General features: G+C 43.1%; 1 protein-coding gene across 17 annotated transcripts; it reads right to left on the bottom strand.

The window, feature by feature from the left end:
- Nucleotides 1-266: 266 nt before the first annotated feature.
- On the bottom strand, nucleotides 267-24,848 carry LOC117249913 (abl interactor 2-like). 17 transcript variants are annotated; one of them, XM_033615756.2, is made up of 12 exons: nucleotides 24,681-24,848; nucleotides 18,442-18,609; nucleotides 18,161-18,337; nucleotides 17,324-17,341; nucleotides 15,029-15,132; nucleotides 12,522-12,668; nucleotides 9,933-10,057; nucleotides 9,474-9,674; nucleotides 7,459-7,623; nucleotides 6,306-6,389; nucleotides 2,927-3,112; nucleotides 267-2,789 (listed from the first exon to the last, which is right to left on the bottom strand). In XM_033615756.2, the coding sequence occupies exons 1-12, from the start codon at nucleotides 24,795-24,797 to the stop codon at nucleotides 2,614-2,616; spliced, it is 1,668 nt and encodes a 555-aa protein (XP_033471647.1). In that variant the 5' UTR covers nucleotides 24,798-24,848; the 3' UTR covers nucleotides 267-2,613. The 17 variants fall into 17 exon arrangements, with proteins under 17 accessions (XP_033471647.1, XP_033471646.1, XP_033471648.1 ...); XM_033615755.2 differs by having other exon boundaries at nucleotides 6,306-6,392; XM_033615757.2 differs by lacking the exon at nucleotides 17,324-17,341 and having other exon boundaries at nucleotides 6,306-6,392.
- Between the last annotated feature and the right edge of the window lie 516 nt (nucleotides 24,849-25,364).

Raw genomic sequence — 25,364 nt, forward strand, 5'->3', positions numbered from 1 at the left:
AATATCTGATTCAAATAGCTGTCATACAGGAAAGGAGAGACTGATCGCAGGGAGAAATAAAGTGATGGGAAACAAAAAGTTGACTCACGTTGGTGCATAAAAGAACTACATTCCTTTTTTCAACAGCTTCTAGTCTCAAACAGGCATCACTTGCATTTAAAATGAATGGCAACTACACATTTTGAGCTGTAACACAAACCAGAGTAGACTATTATCAGAAAGCCATCCTATAATTTCTCCATGAAAACAAGAATCAACTACACCAATAAATCTTAATAGTTTTATTGTCTTTGTTCTCATGATTTTACAAATATGATACTTCTGCAATTCAACTTTAACTGTGCAACACAATGGCATTATGGACTGTTAAACTCGACATCCCGAGGGACGTCTGTGACTCCAGGGAGCTGTGAATCCTGCAGACCAGGGGCCTTATTTGGGTTTGTATTTTTTTTTTTTAGTGTCATCCTACGAGTGTTCTGAAACAAGAGTCAATCTTGCGTGTTACATTTCTCATCGTTCAACTCCGGCCTGCTTCTTTGTCCGCAGGATTCACTAGCAGCTTTAAACACACGATTTCTCACCCCTGATGTAATGACGGCTACTGTCAGGAGGGGAGGAAGCCGGGTCCCTCCCCTCCCTCCATCTCTCCCTCCCTCCCTCCCTCCTCCCCCACAGGTCAGAGAGCGACTCCTCGGACATGGGCTTGAATTAAGTTGTACAGTCTCTTTGGATGAGGCTGGTGGTACTTGGTCAGAGCTGCAGGGCTGCTTGTCTTTTTAAGAATGGGTGATCTCGCCACGTAGGTTTTTGGGACACCAGTACAGATAAGAACAATGGCATGCAAGACTCACATACAGACCCACTTGTTATTATTTCTTTTTTTTTTTTTTAATAGAAAATAAAGATTCTGACATAAGTACAAGCACTGAGCCCTCGCAAACACCCAACAGCCAAGCATATTGGAAACTTTACGGAGGACGAACGACGCCTAAACCGACGACGTTAAGAAGTATCGGGGGCTTGCGACGGTTAAGAACCATTTCAACACAACAGCTGGCATCTTTTCATATTCAGTAAGTCCTGTTTTGAGGACATAATACATCTCACATTTATATTATTTCTTCTTCTACACCTTTTTACTACAAATGTATGTGCTTTTGATTCAAAACAACTCGGGAAAACTGAGAGAAAGAAAATAAAGATTTGTTGTTCAACGACAATCCACCCCACTCTGGCCAATTTATTGCAAATGAAGTGATAACCTCTGAACAGCAACACACACTTCAATATGGCACAAGCGTCTTCGAAATGACCTAAATGCATCGTCGTCGTAGTCGTGGGTGAATATCAAAAACCAAACCACACCATATCTAAAAATATTAAGACATTAATCATCAGTAGAGCAGAAAAGAAATGCTTTTTTTCCCCTCCTCGTCGAACATGCAGTCTGCCGCTCTGCAAGCAAAACCCGATTCTGGACCCATTGGTGAAACGTCAAAAAGAAAAGAAAAATGTCTTCGTCTCAAATGCATATGAACACTGCAAATGATTAGCCTCGCCAGTCGAGCTAATATACTTCTATTATTCATGACAGGTGCTGCAGACTTCAAAATCCAGGTCACTGTGCAACTGAGGATCTCGCTTTCCTCCGATTTGAGGGCTGGATGACGATTCCTTCGCGCGTTAAAATGCACACTGGCCAGCAAAGTGAAGCATGTAGTGACTAGACTCCTTTTGAGTTACACCTCAAGATATTTCAAAATATAAAGAAGCAAAAAAAAAAAAAAATCTTGGTTTAAAGCACTCTGTTTGCTTCCGGACGTCTTTTCTGACCCACTTTCATCGAGCTCCGTGTGTCACCTTAAGACATTTCATGTGCTTATCCTAGTGAACGTCAGCTTTGGCACACTCTCTGCTGAGGTACCTAAACAAATATTTTGTCAAGTACTGAAACTACTGTTTATCCCCCCCCCATCGAGGATATTGTTGTTGCATTATACTTTATATATAGAGGAGTATTTTTCTCTAAAATGTCTCTGGAGTGTTCAGGAGAGAATCTACACATGAAGGCATTCTCCTCCAGCCCTTTCTCCGAGGCTGCCACGTGGAAACCCCCGACTACATCCCTCACAGCAGCCCCATCTACGTGCTCACCATTTATCCCACTACAAAATCCAAATAAATATCTTTTAAAATAAGGGCAAATTGGTAAAACAAAAAAAAAAAATGAAGCTAAATCAATGTAGTGGCCTCATAAATGTAACACAAAACTCTTAAAGTACAATAAATCCATCACCGTCCAGTCCTCAGTCAAATAAAGAAACAAAGAAAGAAATATTACAGGGAAGGATATATCTAGAGTAGTGGTTGTTTTACAATGGCGCCTATGTCGAGAGAGTGACTGGGCATCAGTTTGTCATGTTGCAACTTCTTTAAAAACTGCATCTTCTTCCCCCCTGTCTCTCTTCTCTCTCTTTGCCCGGAGGTGATCATGCTCTGTCTGATCAAAGTCTTTGACCTTTAACCCTTGGCTCCCCTCCCTCCCCTTCCCTTCCCCAATCAAACGCTCCTCCCGCTCCTCTTCCTCGTCAGCTCAAGAGGGGGGATTGTTCAGTCGGCGTAGTGCATGATGGACTCGACGTAGTTGCCGGGGAAGAGGCCCGTGGTCCCGTTCATCACGCCCTCGTACCAGCCGTCGTCGTTCTTCTTGATCACGTAGATGATGGCGCCCTCCTGGAACGAAAGCTCGTCTTCCTTGTCTCGAGCGTAGTCGTAGATGGCCACCACTGCAGGAACGTAAAGGACAAATTGTAATTAGAATTAACCATACTACGTTTGGCGTAAGGCTGACATGAGTAACGGAGGGAGTGGTGCAGCCTCAATGCCTGTTTCAGTATTTTAGGATGGAGCAGTGAAGGCTGACCTTTCTCCATGTAGCTGCGTGGGGCCCAGGGCGGGTCCTCCTCGGCGTAGGGGTCACTGTACTCCACCACCGCCGACTCCTCTTCATCCTCATCGTCCTCGTAGTCCTCCGGCGGCGGAGGAGGAGGTGTGGGCTCCTCAAACACCGGCTCCTCGGCGGGCGGAGGTGGGGGCGGCACGTCTGAGACTGGAAATAGTTTTCAGGCAGGCGGGAAGAGAAAGAGGACCAATTAGAGGCGGAGGACGGAGCACAAAGACGACTGCGTTAGTCAGGGATTTATTCTCATGCACTGGAGACAGGAGCAGAAACAGACCATGCTGGATGCATTCAGATGCTCAGCGCTGTGCTTTTTATTCACTGTGGAATTTAATAACCACAGCACTTTAATATTAAACTGCAAGCACAGTATGTGCAAACACAGAACAGTGTGACACAACAGGAACAAAATGTGCACACACTGATTCAGCATGCATTTACAGAAACTCAACGAGGGACCTTGGTTAGAGGGATTCTCCAGAGAAATCACAGTGACGCCACACAATATAATTACACAGAAACTTGATCATGCTTATGAACATGCTTCATTATTCATGTCATGCTTTACATGTCTTTTTTTTCCTTGCTGACACATATTGTCGTGTCAACAAGTGGTCATCCACCAACATCTGCTGCCAAAGGGACCAGAAGTCACCTCCCACTTAATTATTATTAAAAACAATCAAACAAAAACAATCTGCTCATCGTGACAAAAATATGGAATACTGCCAGCCATGAAGGCGATGTTCTTGTTCACAACAATGTGGCAGATAAAAACACAATCCCTAGTTATCTTATATTCCACTCCAGATGTACAGAGTATGGAAGCCTACTGCCGCCAATGTGATGACAAAAAAAAAAGAGAGATACTAAGTCATAATTCTGAGATACTACATCATTGTTTTAAGATACTAAGTTATATTTTTAAGATACTAAGTCATTATTTTGTGATACTAAGTCCTTACTTTGCGATGCCAAGTCATTATTTAGGGATATTAAGTCATTATTTTGAGATACTGAGTTATTATTTTTAGATACTAAGTTATTACTTTGCTATACTAAGTCATTATTTAGTGATATTAAGTCACGGCATTGCCTAACTAAGTAATTATTTTGCCATATTAAGTCATTATTTTGAGACACCAAGTCATTATTTTTGAGATACTAGATCATAATTTTGAGACACTAAGTCATTATTTTAAGACACTATAAGTCATTATTTGGAGACACTAACTCATAATTTTGAGAAACTAAGTCATACTTTTTAGAGACTAATACATTTTTTAGCCATACTAAGTCCTTATTTAAGGCACTAAGTCATCATTTGGAGATACTAAGTCATTATTTTAAGACACTATAAGCCATTATTTGGAGACACTAACTCATAATTTTGAGAAACTAAGTCATAATTTTTAGAGACTAATACATTTTTTAGCCATACTAAGTCATTATTTAAGGCACTATGTCATCATTTGGAGACACTAAGTCATTATTTTAAGACACTATAAGTCATTATTTGGAGACACTAACTCATAATTTTGAGAAACTAAGTCATACTTTTTAGAGACTAATACATTTTTTAGCCATACTAAGTCATTATTTAAGGCACTAAGTCATCATTTGGAGATACTAAGTCATTATTTTAAGACACTATAAGTCATTATTTGGAGACACTAACTCATAATTTTGAGAAACTAAGTCATAATTTTTAGAGACTAAGACATTATTTAGCTATACTAAGTCATTATTTGTCATTATTTTAAGACACTAAGTCATCATTTGGAGACACTAAGTCATTATTTTAAGACACTAAGTCATTATTTGGAGACACTAAGTCATTATTTTAAGACACTAAGTCATTATTTGGAGACACCAAGTCATAATTTTGAGATACTAAGTCATAATTTTGAGATTCTAAGTCATTATTTTGAGAAACTAAGTCATAATTTTTAGAGACTGAGACATTAGCCATACCAAGTCATTATTTTGAGATACTAAGTCATAATTTTGAGAAACCAAGGCATCATTTTTAGACACTAAGTCATTATTTAGCCATACTAAGTCATAATTTTGAGATACTAAGTCATTTTGAGAAACTAAGTCATAATTTTGAGATACTAAGTCATTATTTTGGGATACTAAGTCATTATTTTTAGAGACTAAGTCATAATTTTGAGATACTAAGTCATTATTTTGGGATACTAAGTCATTATTTTGAGAAACTAAGTCATAATTTAGCCATACTAAGTCATTATTTTGGGATACTTAGTCATTATTTTTAGACACCAAGTCATAATTTTGAGATACTAAGTCATTATTTTGGGATACTAAGTCATTATTTTGAGAAATCAAGTCAAAATTTTAGAGACTAAGTCATAATTTTGAGATACTAAGTCATTATTTTGGGATAATTAGTCATTATTTTTAGACACTAAGTCATTATTTTGGGATACTTAGTCATTATTTTTAGACACTAAGTCATTATTTTGGGATACTTAGTCATTATTTTTAGACACTAAGTCATTATTTTGGGATACCAAGTCATTATTTTGGGATACTAAGTCATTATTTTGAGAAATCAAGTCAAAATTTTAGAGACTAAGTCATAATTTTGAGATACTAAGTCATTATTTTGGGATACTAAGTCATTATTTTGAGAAACCAAGTCATAATTTAGCCATACTAAGTCATTATTTTGGGATAATTAGTCATTATTTTTAGACACTAAGTCATTATTTTGGGATACTTAGTCATTATTTTTAGACACTAAGTCATTATTTTGGGATACCAAGTCATTATTTTGGATACTAAGTCATTATTTTGAGAAATCAAGTCAAAATTTTAGAGACTAAGTCATAATTTTGAGATACTAAGTCATTATTTTGAGAAACTAAGTCATAATTTTAGAGACTAAGTCATTTTGAGAAAGATTCTCCGTAATTTAAGATACTTAGTCATTATTATTCATTGGAATGGTTTACAGGATTTTTCATCACATAGGCAGATATGGACCTCCATAACAGAGTCACCTGGTGCACCATGATGTTTGTTATATGCACTAATACAGGTATAAAATAAATGTCCTGTGACAGAGTGATAATAATACTCAATTCATAACAAAACGTCTCCTGAGTTCTCACTCTGACAGAGTTACACATTTATAATCTAAGACGGCGGCAGCAGATCCCTGACCCAGCTTATGTTGGAGGTTGATCACTCGTTACTCCAATAAGAAACTATTCCACCAAAGGGGACCAATCACTTACACTACCTGTTTGGGAGAGGACTAAAAACAAACAGTGATCATGCAGTGGGGGGAGTGAGGGGGCTAAAAGCCACTTACTAGTCTCCTGAACTCGGGCCACAAAGCCCATCAGAGGCAGCTGAGGGGTGATCTGCATGGAGGGGGGAGGGGGTGCGAGCGGGCCTGCTATCACCAAACAGTATCAACACACACAGATGGAGGAGGAGGCCAGAGAGAAGGAGGGACAGCAGAGACAGGAGAAAATGAGGTTAGAATAACCAAGAGAAGCACAGAAGAGTTAACGAACAGGAACAACAGAGAGTAAATGCAACATTCACAGCATGGAAACAATTATTTTAGCAAAGCACAGACATGACAAATCCATCATTATTATTATTTTTGTTCCACCTGCAGCTACAGAGACACAGGATATAGGACAGGACTCCCATGTGGCAGATTTAAGCCTGTTTGTCGCTAGCAAAAATTAGCATCAGCACAGCTAACTAGGGCTGGGCATTATAACAACTATGTACGGGATATCAATATATTTTTTCCATCACAGAGCTATCCTCCATTAACACACACAGATCTAAAATAATTGCTCTTTCTTTTATAAATCTCACATTTATTCCACATAAACTAATAAGGAAAGCTCAGGCTATTCACCATTTCAGTTTCAACACCTACTGCAGAAATAAACTACAGAAGATCACAAGTGCGTCAGTAAAACCAGACAGTGTCAGAGACAAATGGAGGACAGAAGATTGCAAAGAGCAGTGAGGACAGAGAGAGCTGGTGAAGTCCAGTGAAGGCAGCAAAGTTGATGGGAAATGCCAGAGCACAAAACCAGACAGGAGATCTTTTCATTAAAGATGCAGAAACATAACAGACTGGTGACCTGCTCCCCTCTGAGATCTACAGGCCGGGAGAGAAGCTGGACTCTTTCATTCAGAGCATTTCACAAAAAAAAGAAGGAACAGTTCATTTAAGGTCACAGGAAAGAAGACTGGGAAATAAAGAGGTTGAGGTTGTTGGATTTCAACCACAGATTAACAGGTGTCACTGTGTGTATTAAATATGTCCATACACCTCATTTAGGGTCAAATCTAGATGAGTAAGTTGTTTTCAGTGAATTAAATTCATTACTTTGAAAATACACTAAGAGGTTTTATGTTTAAGAACTTGTGAAGGAAAATGTGAAGGTAATAATTGTCTTTCTTTTCTTGCGCGCACACACACACGTAAGCAGTACCTTGGTTCTGGGCGAAGTGCGGTCCCCCGTTGAGCTGGCTCTGGTTGTGCACCATGTTGGGCTGACCGGTGACGGACGAGGGTCTGCGGTACGGCAGCGAGCCTCCCACCTGCGAGTTTTGGGGCTGCTGCACCGGGCGGTTCATGCTGTAGAACTGAGGAGCACCTGAGAGGAGGCGACACCAGGGGGCGGCAAAGAGTCAGTGAATGCTGGCATGTTTAGCCTCCAGGAAATTGGCCCAGGCCTGTATTTAAATGTTAAATATTCATTAACAGTTATAAAAACGGGAGCTTGCTTTGGAATATTTTATAGTAATAGCTGCAAACAAAGCAGCGATAATTCCTGGCAGAAGCCGTAACAAAATGGCAACAAACTTTTTATTGACTAAATGATTCAAATTAATTCATCAGTGTTAACATTTGGCGAACAGGGTTTATTTGCTTCCCTTAACAGCAGCACTGCCATTAACTGACACAACGACAACATCGACAAAAAGGGCAGAATAAAATCACATAAATGAAGAATTCACTGTGCAAGCATTTCACCACACAGCTCATGCATTAAACATCAGAGAAACATCATCATCATCATCATCGACACAGACACAAGCAGCTGATGAGATGCTGTGAGAGATGAAGAGCAGCAGTGGAAGATGGGAAACCCGAGGCAGGTGGCGGAGGAGCTGCTGAGACTTTTGATATTCCACATGAATTTTGATAAATATTCTGAAGTGCTCAAGAGTGACCTTTAAAGTTGAATTCATTTTTGAGCACCTGCTTGTTTGAGGAGGAAGGTGCTGGAGCTGATAAAATAAGGCTAAATGTTAATGTTAAATGGAAGCCTGTCGGACTGCATTGTCGTGTTTCACCAACATTTTCTACACTTTGTATAAAAAGGAAAAAGAAAACTCAATCAACGCCCTCAACAGTCATAACCTTGACCACATATATGATCACAAGATCCATCTGGCTTTTAAATGTCTTGCGCCTCTACTGCGGCCTCGGCCCGGCTGTTTCGTCCACCCCAGAGCTCGCCTGACAGCTTTTACACCAGCCTAAACAATCCGAACCAAATTGGCAAAGACACCAGTGTTCACTTCAACCAAACTAAACAGATTGTGCTGACCATACTCTCAAGGACTTTGAAAAGACTTTTAAAAAAAGTCTGACACCCTCTCACTTCGACAGACAATGTGAGCTTTTAGTCACACGCTGCAAGATGTTGCAAGACTACGAGATTATTTCCCATCCTGCTCCTGGTAGAAAATATTACACCAAACTCTCTTTAAGAAATATGACATATTAACAATTCTTTACCTGTCTGCAGAAACATGAAACTCTAACAACACAAGATAAAAAGGTGTTTTCTTCAACCTGGGCCCTATTTTCCTACTCATTGAAACTGAAGAGCCGGACGAGGAGAGAGAGGGAGCAGCAACAGGCAGAGGAACATGTCCAACTCCAGCTAAAGGTAAACACAGACGTTCATTTCTCCTTTCCGTTATGTTGTCGGATAATTATACTAACAATCCGAGCCTATCTGTGTGGAAAAAAAATGCACTTTTAGTGGACATATTTTGACGTGGTTTGGCGTTGTCTGAATGCCCTATTATTTAATATAGCGCGCGCTCACAGGCTGCAGGCAGGTCAGCCCTAGCTTCATACTGGAGAAATGTCACATATTGAACATGCTATCACTCATTTAGACAAAAGTAGATCGGAAAATAGGGCCCAGGTTGAAAAAAACACTAGTTCCCCTTTAAATCTCGACGGCATCAATATAATCCACATATGTAAACTCTATTAGTATTCCTTTCACAATAAAGCTTCTGAAAATAAAAGCTGCTAAAAACCTTGCACTTCTACGCAGTCAATAGGCAGTCACACAATACCACTGAATATCCAGGGTGATGACATGCCAGCGGATGAGCACATCAGGGTGTTACAGGCAGGGGGGAGGCAGGATGGAGGGTGTGCAGAGGAGTGGGCGAGCTTCTCCCACCGGGTTACACTCACCTTGTGCAGGGTTGCCGTAAGCAGCGGGGCCCGTGCCAGTGGGGGCTGCGGAGGCAGGGAGCTGGGGAGGGGGTGGGGGTACAGGCGGGATCTCTACAGGGGGGTTAGGGGCCTGCGGGGGGCCGTCTAGGGCAGAGGTAGGGGGTCCAGGGGTGGTGGCAGTGTTGGGGGGAGGTTTGGCTGGGTTGGATGGGACGGGGGCTGAACCGAGGGGATTAAAGAGGTAAAAAGGAAGAAGAGAGAAGACAGGTGAGGGAGGTCAAGACAAGATCAGAGTGAGAAGGGAGGATTCCAGTCAATCCAGGGTTCCTACACAGCCTCATGTCGCTTTCATTAATCTCACACTAGAGCATGCAGGAATCCTGGATACTAAAGATTAGTCAAGTTAGTTAAGAGGTCAGGCACACACAGAAATCCTGCAGTCATCTGCTCGGAGGAGAAACAGGAAGTAGGCGTTACCTGGGAAGGCGGTGGGCGGGGCTGGGGTCGGCACGGCAATGGGAACGCCCACGCTGCCGCTGCCGCTGTTCTCTCGGCTGCTGCTGCGACTGCTGCTGGGGTGGCTGCCTCCGCTGCTCCCACTGCTGGTGGTGAGTAGGGCAGCAAACACGTCAGACCACAAACGCTCAGGCACACTGTCACACCTCCATACACTCAGACCTCTGATGCAAAAGCTTATATTTGAAATTGTAATAGTTCATCTGTTTATTTCAAACTGTCTCTGCCTGTAAATGCAATCAAATCTTCACATATCGCCCTTTTTGACAAGTAGTTTCAGGAACTATGGAGCCACAGGAACCAACTCAGGAACTAAGAAGTTGATGAATGGACGAGTAGAGATGCACTGACTTTAATTTTCTTGGACGATTTCGATTTCTAATGTTTTAAAACTCTGACCTGCTGATTCCAATTTTGGCCAATTCCTAATTTCTTTCTTTCAAAGAGCTACAACTGAAAGCGCAGAACATTTCTGGAACTTTTCTTTGACAAAAATAAATTGTATATTCATAATAAAACACTGCCTGTTAAAATCACTTTTAAATTTTCACCCAGCTGCACCAGGTTACAGGACCTTCTCTCACTCACACTCAAAATAAAAAGTGCTCTGGGTTACTGCACAGAGTTTTTAGTGCAGTAAATTCAACTTTATGTAACATGTTTTGCTTTACTTACAGAGACCAGGTGCAACACATGTATGTTCACATGAATTATTTACATTTTAGAGAAGAAAAATCCCAGAAAAATTAATTCTATACTGTGTATGCGGGTCTATTAAAGAGAGTCAACTCCTTATTATCTATCTAAAACTATATATTTATCTATTAATCCGTGCAGAGTCTCCTCTCCTCCTGCTTGACCCATAATGCATGGCGCATAATGTAAGAAGAGTCAGTCCCTTTGATTACTCCGAGAAGAAAGCCCAAAATTAATTACAACTTTTCCCCTGATGGTCTGAACAAGTCGTTAAATTTGTTGCTCATCTCTTCTTAAAAATGTAGTCAGAAAGAGGGTCTGATGTCATTGTTGAGGGGGCGTGGCAAAGTGTCAGTATCTGACGACCTGGGAGTGAGAAAGGGTTGCAACGGCTGTGACTAGAGTCTGTGTACACGTGTTTGAAATCATAAACAGTTATGAAAAATTAGTACACGAAAAAGGTTTTATTTTTAGGGAGGAGGGGTGTATACTCTATACGCCGCTTTCCCACAACATCTACTACGTCACACTCACACAGCCACCGTCTTAAAGCGAAGGGCTGGCTGGTAACAACTGTGAATATGACAAGAAATGGAGTTTCACGCTTGCTTTTACACAAAAAAAGTACCAGAAGTAGTTGTGTAAAAATTGAAATAAGAAGTATTTCTGTTGAAATATACCAACGCCTAACGTCCTGCAGGTAATGTTCTTGAGTTCCTGAGATTGTTCCTGAGCCCCTTGAAAAGTTCCTGCTATGGAAACAGGCTAAAACACACATCGTTTACTTTAAATGCAGCTAAGTTGAATTTTTCATTTTGGATTAAAACACCTGGTATCATTAATCTTTCTAATCCTGCCTTGTTTTTCAGTTGCAACTGACTGTGCAACCAGCCTGGAGCGCTACATATCAGGTACGGTATGTTCAGCTTGTTGAAGTCTTCCCGGCTTCCCAATAATAACTCACATTATTAACGTGGCACCCTCAAGAGCATTGATGCGTTAGTGTGAGCTGTTATGCCTTTGAAATGACTATGTCACAGTGATATAAAAAAAGCAGCTGGAAGCCTCACCAAGGACACACAGGTGACGCAGTAGCGACACAAGACAAAAGACAAAGATACGACACGCTGTAAAAGCAGGAAGCGTCAAGACACATGTTTGTACGACAGGAGAGAGCGCATGGCTGAGAGATGGAGAAAATGAGCTGTGGATGGAGCGGTGCAGATAAAGACTCGTGCTGAGAGGAGAGTCGGGGAAAGTTATCTATTTTAAAAAACATTTGGCCAACAGATGGGGCGCAATGACGAAACTTTCCATGTTGTCCCCCCCTTCCAAAAAACCCATACTTTTACTTCACTCACAGCAGACAGGGGAATCTATGAATATCTCTCGTGCTTGGGATGAAAGAGTCGTCTGGGGAGATGAGCTGACATTGGGTTGACAGGACTGTGGGGGCGACGCTGCCTATTTAATGACTATTACCATAGGAACCTGTGTCTAGCCGTGCTAAATACAGCTCTGGATCTCTACCTTGCCCTCATTCCTTTGTCCTTATCTGAGCAGCGAGGAGGGCACACAGATGAGGGATTTTCAAATTAACCAATCGGGGCTTTCCCTGGGTGCAGGCGTACAGAAAGGTTAATGTTGGTCACACTTTAGGTGGAAGAAAAAAAGAGGGAGTCAAAGATCTCCACGAGGAGTCATTTCAGAGTAGAAGAAGGCATGTTCACAGGAGCTGGCTCGCACTTTAAGTGTAGGAAAGGAGAAGAAGAAAGGGGGGAGGAGGTAGAGGAAAAAAGGGGGCGTGTTTAAGAAGTGTAGAGAGGCATGCTGGGAAGGGGGGAGGGGGGGTACCTGTACGTGCGGTTCCTCTGATTTACGGATGCAGTGCGTGCAGGGCTCTGCTGTGGGTGCGCCATGTTGCGCGTCGGGCTCGAGACGTAGTCGTTAGGGACAACGGGTGGACGCACCGGCTCAAGCGTCCTATAGGGGGAGTGGCGCCTGCGAGAGGGTCAGGAGGACAGGAGTCGAAGGGGGGGGGGGGGGCATCCACAGAGAAGTGTAGGGGAGGGGGGAGGAGAGCAAGAAACAAACAAGTGCAAACTTAAAAAATGGGGTATGACAGGTGGTGAACATCGGGGTTGGCTGGGGTGAATCCACAGGCGGAGCAGGGCGGAGTCAGGACTATCGCTGCTGTCGGCTAAACACCACATATGTAGGTGTGCTGGTATGTTGAGCAAAAATATAAGCATTTATGCAGAACACTGTCAAGTCTGTGTTTGTGTGTTTTATACTGAAAACAAGACTAAAAAGCTGTGATCCTGAAACGATATGATAATATTTTTGTGGGGCTTTAAGTCCTGAAAAACGACACCAGAGTGACTGCTGATTTGAATTAAATTCCCATCTGCTCTGCCACAGTGTCTCTGAGCACGGCTGCCTACATATTGTGAGCTAGAAATCTTCAAATTCATTAAATAAAAACGTACAATTGTTTGGTTTTTTTTACCCGACAGCAGCGCTATGCTGATGATGTCCTCAGTTTTAAAATGGGGGAAAGAAAAACACAACCCTGAGATTTATTGATCTGGGACTGAGGAGCTGTACTGGCATGTAAATTTCCCAGCTGACACAGCGGGGTGACCCATCTCTGAGCACTGTTGCTATGGCAAAACGTTGCTATGAGGAATATGGGGCAGCCAGGAGTGGGCGGGCTGGGTCACAAACACACAACTGAAAGTAAATTTGAAAAAACAAAGAGGAACAACAGAAGACAAATTAAAAAGTAAGATGTCCGCCCGTTGCCACAGGCTGCGGCAGGAGGTGCGTCATGGGGGGTTGGAGCTGTGGTTGATCGGCATGCGTCTTGAAGGGACGGACACACACACGCACACACACGCACATCTCTGAGGGTCGATATGAAGGGGTGGGCACACTCAATCACTCACAGACTCGGAGACAGACAACTCTTGAAGGTTATGGAGAGGGGGCTGACGTAGGAACACACACATTTTCACACACAGAAACACAAACGGCACTTGACGCCCGGGAAGGTCCCACAGGTGACAAGAACACCACATTTATGTGCTGCACGAAACAGTCCCTGTGGGATAAGAGATACCTTCAACAGTCAGACACACAGAACAGAAACACATCAAGAGCACCTCCATCTTTGGGATCCTGAGCGCTTACAGACAAGATGTAAGAACAATAAAACAGTTTCTCTACATTACTCTGGTTAATCAAGAGGTTGTACTCTGATTAGAAAGTAAAGCAGAACAAAATCAGAACAAAAAGAAGTCAAAATTTAGCATCGTCCAACTGGTAGCTGCTGGTAATTCCCCCCCTGATTAATGCTGCCATCAGGAGCAGTTAAATTTCTGGCTGTGACCTTTGTGATCACGTCCCTCCGGTCTCCTGACATTAGACAAATGCCAATAAAAGGTTGGGAGATCTGAGAGCACGCCGCTTGCACACAACGGCCCGCTGAAACCCGGGCTCAGTCACAACACAAGGGGCTTTCCAGAACCAATCACATGCCTTCTTTGTATTTTATCAAACTGCATGCTCAAATTTGACAGTTTCATGTTTCGAGCACCCTTTACTTCAGTAAAATGTCAGTGTTTTTTGCCTGAAGCGGCGCAGTGGCTGTGTGATCAGTCTCCTCGTCTCACTGCAGGAAGGATCGCTTTCAGGCCTCGGTGCTTTCTGAATGCTTTTTATCCATGTTACATTCAAGTTTGTGTGAGCTGTGTGAATCGTCCAGGTACGATTTTTGTAGGCAGGTGGCGGCCTTGCCTTCCCCTCGTGTCAAAGTGGGTGTCAATGTTCAGAATATTCAAGTTTAATGTTACCAAACAACAGAAATGTTCTAGTATCTCTCTTTTGCCTCGCTGTGCTCCCCTGTTGCTGCCGTCAAATGAAACTCATGAGCGTGTGCTTAGCATATGCTTTATGATGTATGTACAGTATGTGTGCAAGAAACTGTATAAGGAGCCAGATTTCAGCCTGCAGTTTGGTGTGAAAACCTCTCCTACATATGGAGAGAGAGGGTGAATGGAACAAATGAGGTTGAGAATCTTAAAAGAAGGATCCTGCCGACCCTGTCTGACCAGCACAGATGAAAAACCGAAACAAAGAACACCACTGTGCTGAGAGCTGGCACTGAAGTGCATTTTAAAGCCCCCTAAAGACACTAATTAAACAAGGAGGTAAAGGGTTGATGATGAAACTGGGAGCAACCAGGCCCGTCTGAAGGGCTTGTGGTTATGCTCCCAAAGCCACAAAGAAACACAGATACATTCGGCCTCTGACGGACACATCTCTGCACTCCTTGCGTCCATCTGAACACCGTTACATACCCAAGGGTCCCTTTCCCTGACATGGGCGGGCTGGGGGGCTTCTGTGTGGGGGGATTGGTGCGAGGCAGGCCGCCTCCTCCGGCCTTCATGTTCTGAGCGCTGGCCTGTGGGAGGAGAACATGGTTGTAGGAATCTCTTTGTAAGAGGCAGGGAAATTTAAACATATGAAACAAAAAGTGTCACAACATGAATCTGTCTTTAAAGGAGCTGTTGGAGAATTATATTTATTCACTTTCATGCGGCATCAGATGAAAAGATTGATACCGCTCTCATAACTGTCAGTTCAATATGAAGATGGAGCCAGGAGACGGTTTGCTTATGCCACAGTTCACTTGTCAAAACTTTAGCCATGATTTCGGAGCTCCCCTACAAAAGCTTCTTCTCAATCTTGCGCCTCTTCTAGATGTTCAAAATGTTATCAGACGTAATGGATAAAATCCTGATAGCGAAACGAGTCATTCCAGGGGGGCTGTGACGTTCAAAAAAATGAATACACTGATATACAGACAGTCCGGAGGTGAAAGTCTTTTTGTGCCCCATGGCATCGCGCAACGGACCTAGGAGTTGTAATTTCATGGTTTGACCACTGTGTCAACTTGGCTTCAAAGCCCGGTGCACTTCCTGGGGGCTTGTCAGGGACGTGTCGGCAAGCTGCAGCCAATGAGCGTGCAAGACAGGTGTGAAGGGGAAACCTTGGGATGTTGTAGCACTAAAAATAAGAACAATACAGTATGCCTTGTGTTTGCAACTAGGGTTGTCATAAGAACCGATACTTCGGTACCAAGGCGATGCTAACACGCAAAACATACGTCTGTACCTTTTTTGTTTTCGGTACCGTAAGTACGGGTGGCCCGTGTCGATTCCTGTCAGAACTGACGGGGGCAGTATACGCACGTCAGTCTATGCCGAGGACGAGCGCCGAAGAAGAACACCTGTTCTCCATCATCTTTGCTAGAAACAATGGCTTCTACAGGTGCTAGAGCTTAGATCGGGCCCAAAGAAATCCAGCCTGACCCCACCTGAGCCCGTGCAGATTCTGTCCGAGCCCGTCCTGGCCCGTCCCTTCAACTGTAATTACGAGTCTGAGCCCGGTTTAAACCCGAATTTTTTTAAGCATACAAACGTGGACATTGAAGGCTGAGTCTCGTCTTTCTTTCCATGGCAAGCCTTCGTCATGTGCCTCTTAACTGTCGAGGTCCCTGTCTTTTTGCTGTCATATACCAGCATCATGCTGCACTTGGTACACTCGACGAAAGCCGACACACACGTTGTCACCGTCGATGACTCACAGGTGCGTGGCCAGTGGCGCCGTCAAGGTGTGATCGCTGGTTCCATAGCCTAGGTCTATTATGAGGAGCCCGACCCGTCCGAGCCCGAGGATAGTGGCGGGAAATTACGGTCGCGCCAGGCTCGGCCAGAGAATCTAAGCTCAAACAAGTGCTGCTGGAGCCACAACACCTCGGCTTGTCCAAGAGTCAGGTAGTACGAATCGTGTGTAGAGATATTTTGCATTTGAGGCAGATGAAAGCGGAGTAATTATAAACTCGCAAAAACCAGTGCCTCCGAAGTTTCCAGACCAAAGACGTAAACACTTCAATCCTGGCTAAACACTTAAAGACAGACACCCTGACTTGTTGACAGAATTCAAGGTGAGTGAGCTTCAATATCTGTTTTTTGATTTTTAGCATGGTATCGAATGAGTATCGAGAATCGTGGAAATTCACTGGTATTGGTATCGACTGCTGAAATTCTGGTATGGTGACGAACCTGTTTGCAACACAGACCAAAGTTGTTGTTGTTGTTGCACCAACAGGAAACAGCCTGTAAATAGTGAAGACGTGGGAACAGTCGGCCAATGACAACAAAAAAAATCCTGTCTCACGCATCAGTGGTTTGGAAACCAGACATTCTCATCAGGGACTCATCCTGGTGAATGATCTTGTAGTGTTTGACCTCCTGTCGCCAATTAGTCATGTCGTGTGAAAGCCACGATGACTTCAAGACCCCCGATACAAACCAGCAAGTTGTGTAGTGTGAACTAGGCATCAGCTTGGGTTGAACATTAGATATATATGTTAATTAGTGAGTGTATTGAACAGAAATGAGTGGTATCAATCTACCCATCTAATCGCGACAAGAAAACAAATACACATATTTCCCAATATGACTTAAACGGCAAACAGACTCCTTAAAATGTAAAAGAAAGAAGAGCAAAGACAGCTCTCACAGCAAATCAAAACCAAAAGAACTCACTCAGAAATCACAAAACTGAGGCTCTTATTTTGAAAGACTTACCTTAAACCTTTGCAACCACTACAGTTGATTATAAAGACAAAATTAGGGCAAGCAGAAAGAGAAAAAGAAGAAGAAATCAGAGGATTAGTGCGTAAAGGAGGAGAGAAAACAATTACTCATGCATGTGGCACAAGCTGGTTACATTCAGCCGACAATGGCTCAGTGTTGACATCTAAGGAATCTGTTCTTTGAGACCTTTGTAAGGTTGAAGATACACATTTTCTGGAGAACAGCCGTCTCTTTGTTCACAGAGTCAGTGTGAAACTAGCTTTCCAAAAATCAGCCACTGTCACCATTTAGTAAATAACAAGATCACTGCACAGGAACCTGTTAGCAGGAGCAGGTGACGGATTTATAACAACACAGAGTATATTTAGCCGAATTTATATCCTGTGTGACATTCGTTTCCCACCCTGCTGAAAAGCAGAGTCATTGATTTTATTCTTACATTACTTGAAACCCAATAGTGACTGTTTGACCTCTAAAAGTCCTTCCCATTGGATTTTTCTGCAGTGAATAACCCACATTAACACAACACACTTCTCCCAGACTTTGACAAAGAAATAATACTAGAGCAACTTAAAACCCCTTTTTTAAACACTGAGAATGACCAAATTCCCTTTATAGAGTGGCGTGTAGTTGGTGTGATTCCCATTTCTTTCACCAGCAGGTTTATCTATTGCCCAAATTTACCACTAGTAATTAGTTTCACTTTAAATCCCATCAATAAAAGCCAACAGCGCTTATTAAGACCTCCCCTTCGCACTGGCAGCAGTGAGTCATCCACACAATTAAGTCTAATTGATGAAATTAAGGGGAAAAGAACAAAATGACCACCTTGACTCCGTGGCCCATGTCGTCTAGCATGCTGTAGTCGATGGGCTTGCGGATGTAGCGCACAGGCCTCTCTGGATTAGCTGGGGCGATGATCTTGTGTGTGCGGGAGGTGTTCTTGTTGGTGGTGAGGATGCCGATCTCCCGCCGAGCTACCTTCTCTTTGTGGATGTCCACCGTCTGAGAACAAGAGACAGGGGAGATTCAAGTACCTGAAGGTGTCATCTGTGACATGGCTTAAAGGTGGAGCTATTTTATGAAGCCTTTGTGTGTTAGCCGCCCACCTGTGAGATGTGGTTGATGGAGGACTCCATGCGGCGGAGCTGCGACGCCTGGATGTCGAGCATCTGCAGGACATTGTTGGCCAGCGTGTTGATCAGGTAGGCTACGCTGGCCAGAGACTGGGTGGTGTAGTTCTTGGTCTCCTCCAGCGCCCTCTGCTTGTCTGGAGACTAGATGAGAGGAAGGACAGCACAGAGGAGAAACATTTATAAGATATATTTGCATTAAGGTGTGCAAATGGAGCAGTGTGTCCAGAGTGAGGAGGGTGACAATTCAGCTTGTTTTGTGCAACAAATGTTAAAACTGCAATCTTTGAACACATCTTCATCCTGACATCATATTATTTCATGCTGCTAGTGCACGAACCTTCATCCCATATGACGTGGTAAAAGAAGCTGAACGAGACTTTTCTCTCTGTGGGTATAAAGCAGCTAGTTAGTGTGAGCTTTCAAACCATGTGCAGCATGCAAGGGAATAATTTTTTCCCGTATGGTTTGAATAAAGCCTAGTTCACATTACACGATTTTCACCGCGATTTTGACGTCGCAGAGGATCTTGAGAGCCACCTTGGGTCGGAGCTGAGTCGGCAGATAGTCTGCCACGACAAGTCCTCATGTGTGAACAAGCCTATGAGCAAGTCGCCCCCTCGTCTGTGACTGGAAATCTGGCATGCTAGAAAACTGGAGAAGTGTGACATGACTGACAAAGAGCATCAGCCAATGAGAGGTGGAATATGTCCCACGTCAGCACGCAGGAGGACGGAAGAAATGTGAGGAGGAGAAGCAGCAGGGTTGCCAGGTCTGCTTATTAAGCCCCGACTTTGGGCTTGTTTCTAAAGTGGAGTTGCTTATTTGGGCTTGCTCTCTAAACGTCACCTTCCTCTATATATATCCATCTAATAAGTTATTTAAACGCATGATAGTCGCTTCTTTTGGGCTTGTTTCCACAGCCCTGGTTGCTTGTTTCTCTCCCAAGATCTGGCAACACTGACAAGCTGGCAAGCAACAACAACAATGGCGGTGTCCACAGGATCATGGGGAGCGCGTTGTGTTTGGACCCAGGCCTGATTCAACACTGGGAAGAATATCCATGCCTTTACGATGTGTCGTCTCCGAGTTAAAAAATGTAGTCTGGTGACGTCACCGCGTTATCTGGGGCTCTGTCGGCGAGGGCTCAGTGGAGAAATCTTGTGGTGTGCATACGCAGGTCGTAACGCAGTTGGCGAGACTCCCGCTGACAGAAACACAACTTGCCAGGTATGAACACTCAAAAGATTACGATAGTCTCTGTGGCGCAAAATCAGGGTGAAAATCGTGTAATGTGAACCAGCCTTAAGTCACTGAGAGGGTTTGAAAATCCCCAAACAAGAGGACGTGACAGAGTGATGAAATTTGACGACATGGGATTGAGAATGTGTTGCAGCAGCCGTGACAATGAATGTGTGTGAACCATCGTGCAGTACACCGGTCACCGCTCACAACCAATCAAGCTGGAAATGTGACAATTCTGGTCACCAGCTGATCGATCGGTGTAACTTTAGACAAAAAGGAAGCATGAAAAGTCTGACAAGATAGTGGCAAATTATTTTTCTGTGTGTAAACTAGGCTAATCCACATAAAAGAACAGGAAGTTGACCATTAACACACAGTAAAAACACATATAACTCATATCTCTGTTGTAATTAAAGCAACAGATTAAAATAACATTTCCAATAGTGATCAGTGGGCATTTACGTTTCATGAATGGCCATAATACAGCTCTGTAAATCTCTCCCCTGCTGAAGAACGTGTGCATTTTGCCTATAAAAATGATTAGTCGAGATTAAGGACCCTGAATGCAATTTGTTGCAGCAGGATGAAGGAGGAAAACTGCTGCATCCAAGGTTTCAGTGCCAAGAAGCAACATTTAAGGTAAAAAAAAAAAAAACCCTTAATGGTAAGGAAGTGAGCATGTAATAGAGCTGCAGCCAGCCAGTGTGAAAGGAGACTTGTGAGGCAGCGTGGGCACGTCAACAGGAGCATCAAAGGGCAGATGGATCAGCTAATGTTGCTGCTGGGAAGCTGTGTTCCTTACTGACACTGAATGTATCGCAGCATGCACGGCTGAGGTACAGAACTCAAGTCCTTAATTATTCAAGTAAAAGTGTATATATTCGACGTGATCTATGCATCGTGAAAATGCCTAACAGCCTGTTCACGCTTCTCAGATGTGAAGATGTGCAGCTTGAACTTGTCGTAAGTGATAGTTAACAGACTATTGTCGGCTTCTGCAAAAAACAAGCAATCTCAAGATGCCATGTTGGGCTCTCGAAAAAAGTGACGGACATTTTTCAACATTTGGTGGACGGGCAGAAGGAGCCATTAAAGGGAAAATGCGATGGTCGCTTTGCACCAATTTCTGGCATTTTAATCGATTAATCTGGAAAAAAATCTGCAGAGTAATAGATAATGAAAATGACTAGTTGCAGCCCTGAAACAAAACCATTAATTATCAATTTCCAAGCAGGCGTGCACTTCCTTCTGTGTGTACAGCATAGCAGCAAATTGATTACAGCACACTCTGGGTCACAGCTGCCTTTGGGTTGTGATTGGATATTGACTGACTGATTGATTTTATTCAATCCTCTTTTAATTTACCACTAAAGTTACGCTGTGGGTGTCAACTGGCAGGATGGCCCCCTGCCCCAAGATACTGACATGTCCAATGTAAGTCAGGAAATAAGAAGAATCTGTTCACATCTGTAAAACATAGCAGATGCAAACTTTTTCCTTAAGAAATATTAGATGATTATAAAACTGAATAAAGATAACAACATGACAAGAAGCAGCCCAGAGAAGCTACAGGCAGGGGCCGTCCCCACGACTTGAAACAGCAGCATCCTCAGAGCGATGACATGTCTGTTCCCTTTTATGCGAAACAGACGGAGCATGTGATGCAAGATCAATTTGTGAGAAACTGCATTCCAATCCAACACATCATCAAACACAGTCTGCACACAGACAGCATCACTTGGAGGAGTGTGGAGGGCGCAGCATTAAGTATGAAGACAAACAGGTTATGTGGCAAAAGTCACGAGTGTAGCCGCAGCTGCTACCTGCAGGGCTGAACACAGACATTCTTGATCTACTGGCTACACCTGCTAATGGACTACATTTTTGGGAAGGAGAAGATGGATGTATGGACTTACGACCTATGAGCCACAGCAAAACTGTATACGCCTTGGGTTAGTGGCTGAAGAAAATTCAGTGTGAAACTCATTTATGTGAGGCAGCATGCCAGGGATTGCCTTGACACCCGCAACTAGTGGAGGAAACACTGAACTACACGCTATTGATAAAGATTTCGCATTTAATATTGATCGGTCACATCTGGCTGATACCCGATCCTCTTAATGAGGTCAGTATCGGCCCTGACGTTGATGTAGTGGATCATACTGGTTGCGGGTGACCCACATGCTTTAAAGCTTCAATCACTGCCACAGTAATTGACATCTAAATCATTATCTGAATGCCTTGTTTTATGTTTTGTTCTTTCATCAGTACATTGGTGGAGGAAAGTGAAAGAGGGTGGTGAGGGTCAGACATGAATGAGGCCACTGTCCTTAGTGCAGTCACTGACCCCTGCTATCCAGCAAGGAACAGAACAGCTGAGACAAAATGTGGATGGTCATCTGAGTTATTAATAACTTCCAGAAACACTGTATGCAACAGTCCACCTTTCACCATCTCTTCCCCCTCTCTATAGACCCTTTTACACTGCCAGATTTGTGTGTCCTACTAAAAGTCGGGGCGGGAGGTTAATCAGCATACATGAATATGATTTGATTACTTTTACCCTCCTCCCCGATCCAATCATGTCATGTCAAAGCTATGAAAATTTGCAGGTAATCATCACTGAAGCATGAAAGCCCCCAAATTGGTATTCAAGACGGCGCCAATATTAGTGCATTCCTATTAATTAACAGAAATGTACAATCAATAAAACGTTCTATAGATTTAAAAAACAAACAATATTGTTTGTGTACTTATTTACTGAGCAAAATAAATTCAAAACGTCAAAGTAGCTGGTCAAGCATGCATGATACAATGTCTTATTTGCTGCTCCAGCAGGCGTTTCCTCACTAAAAAATGTTTCTGTGATCCAACAAACATCAGTGACTTCAGCAACAAAAAATTCTGATCTAGCACAGGGATTCTCAACTTGCTTTGCCCGTGATCCCCTTTTGCAAAATGACAGGAAGCCAGTGGCCGTTTAATAAACAAACATTAATAATAATTATCAAATACAATGAATAAACATTAAAAATAAAGGCAAATTTTTAACCTTTCACTGTTTGCTGTCCTCACTCGTGCTTTTTTGATGTACTCTGGCACCTTATTCAAAAAGTGTGAATCCTTTCTTTTCGCTATCAATTAGTTACCAGGGGCCAGATTTGGCCTGTGGGCTGTATTTTGTCAGTGCAAAGCTTTTGTTAAATTGAAATTTGTTATCAACAAAGAGTCAAAATGAATTAAATTTGGGTGGAATAGGCATGTTTATGTATTACTGCTTTAAATTGTGAATCGTACTGTCTTGTTTTATACTGTTTTGGAGAAAGTCCCTTCCATTGTTTGGTTTTTGTCTATTTCCCTAAATATTTAATGAAATTATTTACAGACCAAAATATATTTTAAATGTCATAGTAGCTGGTGAAACCTGTATGATGTAATGTCTTATTATTAGTTGCGCCAACTGGGTTTTATTAGCTGAAAATGATCCTGGGATACATCCACCTGAATATGGTCCAGGGTGCAATGCAACTGCCCGAAGGCTCTGAATATGACACAGCCTTGTCTCACTATGACTCTTCCAATACACAAGTGAGATCCGAATGAAACAAGCCAGCTTTATTCCTCAGGTGGTTGCTGAAAGTCACTGTGGGAACACAAATGACGCCAGGAATGCACTAGGCATCAGACACTTTACTGTGAAAATAAAGGAGGAATTTTAATTCACACAAATGATAAACTATACTACACTATCCTGGCCACAGTGGTTTTAAATTTGAAGAATTCATCACATATGAAACCCACTTCAACAAGTGTCCATTCCTACATAACTAACGTGACAAGAAATCTAGCTTTCCCAACAAGACAGAGCGAAAATGTGCATTAGAAGAGATGTATTCCACTTCATATCCCTCCGACAAATACTCCTGTCCAGCTGATCTATAAGTGCTAATACCCATCTGACAGCAGCTGGGAAAACCTTGCAGAGTGAGAAGAAAACCAGGGCAGCCAGCCAGACAGCAAGCTGCCAACATCCAAGGGCCGCCACCGCCTTCACAGGACAACCTGTCAGACCTGATCAGTCCTGTTCATCAAGGATGTCAAATTTCAGCATCACACCTTGTCAAAACCTCTCCCTGCTAACACACTGGTCCCAAATCCCACATCCTGTGATAATGTGGAGTATAGCATGAGGTGACCAAAACTGCTCCCACCTGCAGAATACTACAAATCAAAAGCTCTGGATGGGATTAATTACACTCATACACACACACACAAGTCAACAGCAATTGACCAGAGATGCAACACTGCACTGCCTTTCCCAACCAGAGGAGCAATGCATGAATGAAGACACAGATCAAGGCAATGCCTGGTTTAAATTGAGCATTTAAAATGGTTAAAGCCATGAATCACGTGCATTATACAGCTGTAAGAGCAAGTCGCAGTATCTCAGCCCAACATCATAAATCAGTGGTTGTTGGTAATATTGTCACGGCGGTTAATCTTCTGTCAAACCAAAGCTCATCGCAGATTAATCTGGCTTCACATCGCGTCCTACATCTCCGGCCGGTGCACAATCAGCTGGCTGCTGTAGCGGCGGTGATTGATCCCGCAGAGAGCACAGAAATTGATTTTCACGGTGCCTGTTTGGTTATTTAGACCGTGGGGTGATGCCGAGCAGCTGGCTAGCAGGCTAACAAGCTAACGCGATAGCCTCGATGGATGTACAAGCCACACACACACTTATGTCGATACAAATATGAACCCATACACAATGTTGATGCCCATTGACGCGAATGCAGTGAGGAGATAACAAATAATGCGTTTAAATGTCTTGTTTTTGCTTTAGCCGAGGCTAGCTAGCTAACACGGCAGCGTTAGCCGCAGCTAGCCTAGCATCGGTTCGCCCCACCGTGATGCCCGTCAAAAAAACAAACTACACCGCCTTTTCCTTCACACGCGAGACAGCATACCTGGACATAGTTGCTCTCGCAGTACTCCGCGACTCTTTCCAAATTGGTGAAACTGTCTAGTAGTGCGCTTCGTCCAGCTGGAATCTCCTCTTCCAGAAGCATTTGTAGCTCCGCCATTTTCACATCTTTAGCGGAGCGGTGTGTGTGTGTCTGTGCGGGCGCTCTCTGGCGCCGCCGCGGCTGTGTGCGGTACTGCAGGGCTCTCCCAGCAGCTGGTGGAGAGCAGGGGTTCCCAAAATTCATGATGTCGAGGACTGAAAATGCTTTTGTGGTGATGTGGTTTGCAAAATAGATTTAATGCGCTCACATTTTTATAGGTTTTAGATTCAGGGATATTATACTTCCACACCAACTCAGTGAATAAAATACTTAATAATAAAATAATAAGGGAGTGTACTGTACTTGTCAGAGGGGAGGCTCAGGTGTGACTTTGTTTATTCAATATATTTTTAATATCATGACCTTCCCTGGCACTGCAGATATTTTTCATTGAGCCTCCCTTAGGTACTGCAGGAAAATGCATGACCCTGCCTCCACCACAAATAACCATATTCCATGTGGCTGGCTATGATAAATGATTTTGGAGATGTTTAACCCTTTGAACTCAACATTACAAAGTTTGTGCTTCTTTGGATGTCAGTTATTGGAGTATCTTCAAATGCTTCATATCCCTAAAATCTGTAC

The sequence above is a fragment of the Epinephelus lanceolatus genome, chromosome 24 (genome assembly GCF_041903045.1).
Source record: "Epinephelus lanceolatus isolate andai-2023 chromosome 24, ASM4190304v1, whole genome shotgun sequence".
Lineage (NCBI taxonomy): Eukaryota > Metazoa > Chordata > Actinopteri > Perciformes > Serranidae > Epinephelus > Epinephelus lanceolatus.

Coding starts and splice junctions, on each gene's coding strand:
- LOC117249913 (XM_033615755.2), bottom strand. CDS start 24,797: ATGGCGGAGCTACAAATGCTTCTGGAAGAGGAGATTCCAGCTGGACGA. Junction 12,669..15,028: donor TCAGGGAAAGGGACCCTTGG/GTATGTAACGGT, acceptor ACCCTCTCGCAG/GCGCCACTCCCCCTATAGGA. Junction 3,113..6,305: donor GGCCCGAGTTCAGGAGACTA/GTAAGTGGCTTT, acceptor AACTATTTCCAG/TCTCAGACGTGCCGCCCCCA.